This window comes from Fopius arisanus, unplaced genomic scaffold (assembly GCF_000806365.1).
Source record: "Fopius arisanus strain USDA-PBARC FA_bdor unplaced genomic scaffold, ASM80636v1 scaffold00009, whole genome shotgun sequence".
Taxonomy (NCBI): domain Eukaryota; kingdom Metazoa; phylum Arthropoda; class Insecta; order Hymenoptera; family Braconidae; genus Fopius; species Fopius arisanus.
In genome coordinates, this window is record NW_011887748.1 from 1,706,474 (window position 1) to 1,713,598 (window position 7,125).

Below are 7,125 nucleotides of genomic sequence, written 5' to 3' on the forward strand. Positions count from 1 at the left end.
TTTTCTTGAACTCCGATTCTGCACGATTTTGCCCCCCTGCTTCAGGGCTAAAGTAAGAGGGTACAAAAAAAAGTGCACAGGGTACATTCAAGTACTCAATGAGTACAATCCAAACCAACAAAAAAAAGTTAGATTTTTCAAACTTCGATGCCAACTTCACATAGCTGCCCATTATAAAAGAGACAGGTGGTTTAAGTGAATATCACACTGTCCTCGAATTAAATCTATTACGTTTCGACGGTCAAGGTACGATTTCATTTTTATTCATAAATATATTTGGTGTCTTGCACACGGAAGTCACTTAATGACCTTCCCCCTTCCGATAAGACTCATCGGTGATATTAAATAATAAATTAGGCCTGAGGCTATAGCCACAATACGGAAACATTTAGTAAAAATACAGAATAAAATCGGGTTCGTGAGGGTCCGAGGTGTTGAATAATTCTTTCTCCCCGCTTCCTCAGTAAATGAAATTGCGAAATATTGGGAGGAACCAACACATAACTATCTCATTTCCAAAGAATTATTCAGTTCATACAGCTTCAAGATAATGAATTCCTTACGCCTTGAAATGAAAAATTCCCTTGAATTGTTAAAAAATGTTCGTTTAATATAAATAAGGCAGTATACAAAAAGAATGTTGACAATGAGCACTATAGACTAACAGAACTCCAAGCAAACTTAACAGTAAATCATCAGCGAAGAGAGCTAGTCAAAAAGTAAAAAACTGAAATGTACAATGGGTTTAAACTAATTGCGGAGGTATATTAAACGTTATCTAAGGCATTACTGGGGATTAGCCCAGGTTTCCACGTATTTTCGAGCTATTGAGAACATCTCATAGCTGAAAATATTTCAAATCTAACTCACTGAATCAGCTCATAATTTTACTCCACACTCGTTATTAGCATTGATAAGATTCCCCACAATGATCGAAGAATCAGGTATCCCAGGACTAATTTTAACGCTTGATGAATCCAGTACATTCTGTCAACCAGATAAAAAATGATTGAATGATGTTACGCCGAGGTGATGCAATTGGGAACGATTATGGTAATAAGAATTCATCAACTTGCTCACCTCCGCCATTTGATTCTCGCCTCTGGCAGAGTGTCCAGTGGGTCCTTGATAAGATAGACTCGAATTCCTTGAAGATAAGTCTTGAAGTACTCGTCCCACACGAGTTTCTTCATGTCGCAGAAGAATATCTCCTTGTCTCTAGGATCCAACGTCTTCACCAGTGAATTCAAACGTTCATTTCCAAAGCTCCACTCCTTCGTTGAGAAGTAATTCAGAACGTCCATGAATTTGTGAATTTTTTTGTAAATTTTCAACAATCTGGGGGAAAATTGAGATATCATTAATTCATCAATTGATTCATGTCGAGTTGTTTTCTCACTGGAGGCAAACAGATTCGTTTGGATCTGCCTTGCGTTACCCACCTCGGTCGTTTTCCCATGCATACCGTAGCAGCATCAATGAGTAATGCTGGTAGAAGGTGGAAGAAGTAGATGAAGAACAGATGAACGATCCTGTACTTGTTGTTACGAAAACTGTAGTACCATATTGCTCTCACAGTGGGATACTCAATTCCGTATTTAGCAGACATTATTTTCAAGTCGTCGTACGTTATTGCATTGTCCTGAGACACGTAATTGTACAGGGGTATTTCTCTCTGGGTTCTGAAATCAATAGAATTATTTATTCAATAATGGATTTCGGTGTTTCCCAGTGGAATAATCTCCAATTCAAGGGAATTCGTTGTTCAATCTAAAGGGATAACGTGAAGAGGCAATCAAGACATTTACCTGCGTGTCTCGGCGATATCCCAGGCGCTGGCAAGCAGGGCATTGACAACCATATCCCCAGGTACAACATTGGCATGAATTGACCCATCGCAATGGAGAGACCTGAGGAGACCAGTGCCAACACCAGCTGCCACTCCAGTTGGTCCATACATATTATCTATCCATCCTCTGATTGGTTCTTTGTACGTTGAAATCACTGAAGTCGATAATCATTCGATAAATGCATTATTTATAACATCTCGAGTTAAAAGATCATAAAGTGAGATCATTAATCAAGTTTTACCAATAGCAGGACGGAATATTCCAATTGGCAGGTTTTCGGCTTCTCTCTCGACTACATTTTCAGCTACTGCTTTCGTGTAGGCGTACGTATTGGGCCATTTACCCAACAAACTGAATTAAAGAACGAGATTATCGTCAATGTGGATAGCAATTGCGTAATGATTTTCAAAAAATTCTTGAGAGACTCACTGTGGCGTTATTTCCTGGGCAAGATTGTCATCCACGCATTTCATTAAGGTTATCAGCTTATCAGGATCTATCGGAGGGGTGTAGAATTTTTCCTCAATTTTGGTGTGTGTGCAGTAGGCGTAGGCCGTTGAAACGTGGACGAATGACTGGAAAGAGGGAGATATCGATGAATTATTCATTCAATTGATTATCGTGGATAATCACCTTGAGCTTTGACATCTGCTTCGATATCTGTATCATCTGCCGCAGGCTATCAATATTGATAGACACTGCGAGATTAATTTTCTCATCGAAACTGAGAGTTGCAGCTACGTGAAATACGATGGAGATTTCGCGGAGAAGAATTTGTTTGTCTGATTCGGAAATACCGAGGTTTGGGAGGGCACAATCACCCTCGATGGCAACTATTTTGTGACGAAACTTGGGGTGCTCTTTTTTCAATCTCTCGAATACCTGCAAGGAATAATTCCAAATTATTTATTTGTCGGAGCAATTGATTTTAATTTGAATGCACTCACCACATCGTCGAAAAGTGCTTCGGTCCTTTCGTGGGTATCCTTTCCCTTCTTCGGGCGAACCAGGAGGTAAATAACAGAGATGTTGGGACAACTCCGCAACAGCTTCTCGATTATTAATTTCCCCAGGAAACCTGTGCCCCCGGTTATGAATATACTCGAGCCCGTGTAGAATTCCTGTATCGGCGTGAGATTGATGTCCGATATTTTTGATATTTGGGGGGAATATTCTGTGGGTGTACCTGCCCTTGAACCCTGTTCAGCAACAGCTACATCTTGTCCACCAGACTCCAGCAGTGCCTCTACCATTTTGACAGGCTTTTGATAGCACACTATCAACAGAATAATTCAACTTTGCAAATTAATTCTGGTACACATGGATTAAAATTAATAGTTGGATCACGTAAGAAAAGGACATCCTCATCCCGATTCGCGAATTCCACATGGGAAAAAAATTCTAGTAAAAGTTTAGTAAGCCTGTAGCGTATTGTCTCTGCAGGAATTTGTCTCCACAATGTCGTATTTCACAGGATATTTGAATTTTTACCAAAAAAAATCTTTACAATTTATAACTTCGCGGTAATTTCGATATAAACCTCTGGATGAAATAAATCACAGAAAATATCCCCCGATAAAAATCCAATAAGTGAATTCATCGTAAAAATTGGGTGGTCCTTGATGATCGAAAGTCTTAACTTGCACGCCCCACATTCATCTCAGCTGCAGTCGTAAAAAATCGGCTTTCTCCACTCGTCTCTGGGATGAGGTAACATGCATTAAGTAAAAGTGTTTAAGTTAAGAGGCAAGCCTCCGCCAATTCTCAACGTACAGAGTGTAAAAGTTCTGCATTCCCAGAGAGCGCAAGGTAATTCATCGCAGATGGTATTGATGTCAAGTGAGGGAATAATAATACCGGAAGTGTAATACGCAAAATTACTGTGAATTGGCTAAACTTTCACCTGTACGTGAGTACCTGGAGTGATCGAATGTATGAATAACTGAGCATTCATCTCGGGTTCAACGATCTGAGAAAACCAGTCTCATGAATTTAATTTCCAAATTCGTACGGATGGCACTGATGACTCCAGGATTCGCACAATCAAGTCGGAGAAATTCTCGTGATTTTGGAATGACTGGCATTTTTCGATCGATATCACGGAATTCTCCAATGTTAAATTCATCTATTCACGGTCGAAAAAGTGAAAAGTCCACGAGTTCAATTGATTTCTTCTGAGCGAACAGATGACGCAATGCGAAATGGAGCGTAAATAAATAGCCCGTGCTCTCCTCTCTATTTTTTTTCCCCATACTATGTATCTCTCATTCTGATTGGAGTAAAAGACCCTCGGTCTTTATCCCTCGCTCATTATACGATCAGAAATACGGAAGAGAGTTTTACGGGAATATTACGCAAACCAGAAACGGGCTAAGACAAAACCCACTTCCACAGATTTGAAACAAACATTCGATTTGTCGCGTTTCCTCGGTGGGCAAAAAAATACTTCTCCAGTCTTAGAAATCCCAGGGATAATTAATGGATACTCAATTACCTAATTACTCATTAATTGAATGAGATGATGAAAATGTCATTGACTTGATTTTCAACGTCATCATTACCGATTATTTATCTGCGCGCCCTACTTTTTCTCGCCCGACGTAATAGTGATTATTTATGCAACAGTAGGAAGTCAGTTTAATGACACTTTTTTTTCGCAGTACAACGAAATAACTCGGAAAGTACTCAGCATGGTGTTTTCTTTTTGTGGAGAGAATTATTGCACCTTGCAGGAGATTTTCTAGAACTCCAGTAAAATCTTGCGGTAAATACTCTCCTTTCCCCTAAATTTCATCACTCGGTCACCCAAAGTTCCTCATCACTTGGGTATCTGGATAACGGTCTCAATCCTGTGGATTCCAAGCTGAATAACGACTGTCGTTTCAGGGGAATAATCACCTTGGGCTCTTCATTCAGATTACACCGTGAACCATGTATAATGTACAAATCTTTCTGTCCCCGAGATTTTCAGAGGAATTTCAAATCTCTTGGGCTTAATGCTCCATAACGGAGGTCCATCGTACATAGAACGTCTTATGCAATTATTCAAATCAAATTAAATATGCTAATTATAATTGTTTTTGTGTTCGCAGGAAGTGTCAGTGTCACTCATCAATTTCACAACTGCAAGAGGATGTAGTCATCGGGAGAACTTCCTGAATTCCTCAATTCCTGAGTGCCTGAATAGCAGAAACGGTGAGTACTCTACCAAATTCATGCGAAATTGCTTTTAGAATTCGCGAATCGATGATTGATAATCATTACACAACTTAAACTTCCGCGTTCGAATGTTGAATAGAAAGAACTAGGACTTCAGTACATTTGAAAAACCCCAAGGACCGGCGAGTTGATTTATTAAACTTCGTAGGGAGAATGTCAAATGAAATAATTGAATAATTAATGCTCTCGCTGTTAAAGAGTGACGCATGAGTGACACGTAAAGTTGAAAGGGTGCTCTCTTCGACTTTGTATCTCGTATGCAAAGTACACGTGTGTCCAATTGATTAGCACCATTCGTGTAGCATTTATGAATTTAAATGTGGGAAATACTCATTCGTCTCTCTTTGTATCTTTTCGCCGAAGGATTAAACGTGTCGGGATTAATTGAGTGCAATTTTTCTTGCACTCACTCGTTATCAACGATTTTATTCCATTATCGTGCATTTATATTAATGAGGATAATTGTCGGGTCGTTATGGGATAATTTCAGTCGAGAGTTATTTTTTGTTCTCTCAATTTCTCGGGAGGTATCATTTGCAATTATAATGGATCTTCAGTTTATTTTATGATGGAGTGGACGTAGGAGTGAATGTTCTTATGGCAGTTGCGCATTAAAAATGCATCAATTGGTTTTTCACGGGAAAAAAAATTACTCCGAAAATTCTCATCGGTGGTATTCGATATTTTCAAGTTCATATGACGAGCATTAAAGAGATTGAGCCGTCAAATGTGAGACTTGGCTTAATAAATAATGCAGGTAGTGAGGTGCACGGGTGATACCTTACGCGTTGAGCAATTCGCTGAGGAATCGTCAGTATTATTGTTCTATGGCGACGCAGGGGGACTCAAATCCCATGCAATAGACAAAAAGTCACGATGTTATTCGAGAGTTTGCCCTCGGGCTGTGGCGCGTGTTGTCTGGTGTAAATAGCAACAAGAGTGTAACCGTGAATGCCATGGAATTATTTGGGGGAATAGTACAGATCGAATCGTGAAGCGGACATAAAGAATTCAAGGAATTCTCAGGTGTTTTCGAATCGTGACGACAATTCGGAGTTACAAATCAGGTCGGGCACGTTCGTACCTCTTCGAATTTTCAATCGTTGGGGAGGATAGGAAATACTTTTACGTGACAATTCCACTTTCGCCGGGTGAATCACGCCGATCCGAGGTGCTAGGTATTAATTGAGATTTAATTATTGTTTTCTTCAAATTTTATGGCCATGGCAGTTATAACAGCCAAGGACCAACTAATTCCAATTTTTGTTTATTCAATCATGCGCAAATTTTGTTTTGCGTAACCAGACCCCAAGGTTTTTCGGCCCTTTTCTCTCTCATGTTGACGATTTTAATTACATTCGCATCTATTGAACGATTAGGTTTCACTAACCTTATTCGTGCCAAAGCCAAAAGCCTCGCAATGTGTCCTCTATCGCACTTTCTCCAAGGTCTTCGATTTGCTATTCACTCGTGGAAAAGGAATTTAAAAAGTGAAATTTTGGCTTTTTCAATCCGCGAATAATTTTTTATGGCAGTTTTTGGGCGTTTAAATATGGTGGTGAGGTATTGGAAATTATTTGAAGCTTTTTAGGATAGAACACGGGGATATCTTGACTGCGAAGAGGTCAATCACGATGTGGACGAACTCATGGGGATACCTGTGCTCAAGTGAGTCCCGAGGAGGGAGAATTCACCAGTGGGTGGGGATTCAAACACTTTGTGCTCCGTATTCCTGCTGAACACTGGATTCCAATCATCCTTTCCTCCCTCGATTATTTTACTTGTTTTTTTGGTGACTCTCATTATCATTTCGACGTTAGGAATTCAAATGACTTTCGAGCGCGTTAGGTTTCTGAAAATTGTTAGAAGAACCTGCTCCTCTCCCTGTTTCGTTATTTCATTAAACTTCAAATATAATCCATTCATAATTTATTGATGAATTTTAAAACTCGCAGGGGCAACTCGTTGATGATTCTTTTAATGACGCGATTTTTAATTTCGAGAGAGGATTTCAAGAATTTTTTATGCAAATACTTTTTTTATTACGTGGGGATTG

The 7,125-nt window shown here is 39.5% G+C and overlaps 1 protein-coding gene across 1 annotated transcript; it reads right to left on the reverse strand.

Moving 5' to 3' along the window:
* Positions 1 to 589: 589 nt before the first annotated feature.
* Positions 590 to 6,719, reverse strand: LOC105274169 (putative fatty acyl-CoA reductase CG5065). The gene is made up of 9 exons (XM_011317067.1): positions 6,460 to 6,719; positions 2,798 to 3,126; positions 2,484 to 2,732; positions 2,280 to 2,425; positions 2,092 to 2,201; positions 1,809 to 2,004; positions 1,443 to 1,682; positions 1,081 to 1,338; positions 590 to 987 (listed from the first exon to the last, which is right to left on the reverse strand). The coding sequence occupies exons 2-9, from the start codon at positions 3,101 to 3,103 to the stop codon at positions 888 to 890; spliced, it is 1,605 nt and encodes a 534-aa protein (XP_011315369.1). The 5' UTR covers positions 3,104 to 3,126; positions 6,460 to 6,719; the 3' UTR covers positions 590 to 887.
* Between the last annotated feature and the right edge of the window lie 406 nt (positions 6,720 to 7,125).

Bases quoted from the DNA above. Each gene is read 5' to 3' on its own strand.
- LOC105274169 (XM_011317067.1), bottom strand. From the start codon at position 3,103: ATGGTAGAGGCACTGCTGGAGTCTGGTGGACAAGATGTAGCTGTTGCT. The intron at 2,202-2,279 runs GTGAGTCTCTCA...TCTTTAATTCAG, and splicing joins GCCCAGGAAATAACGCCACA to TTTGTTGGGTAAATGGCCCA. The intron at 1,683-1,808 runs GTAAATGTCTTG...TATTGATTTCAG, and splicing joins GATATCGCCGAGACACGCAG to AACCCAGAGAGAAATACCCC.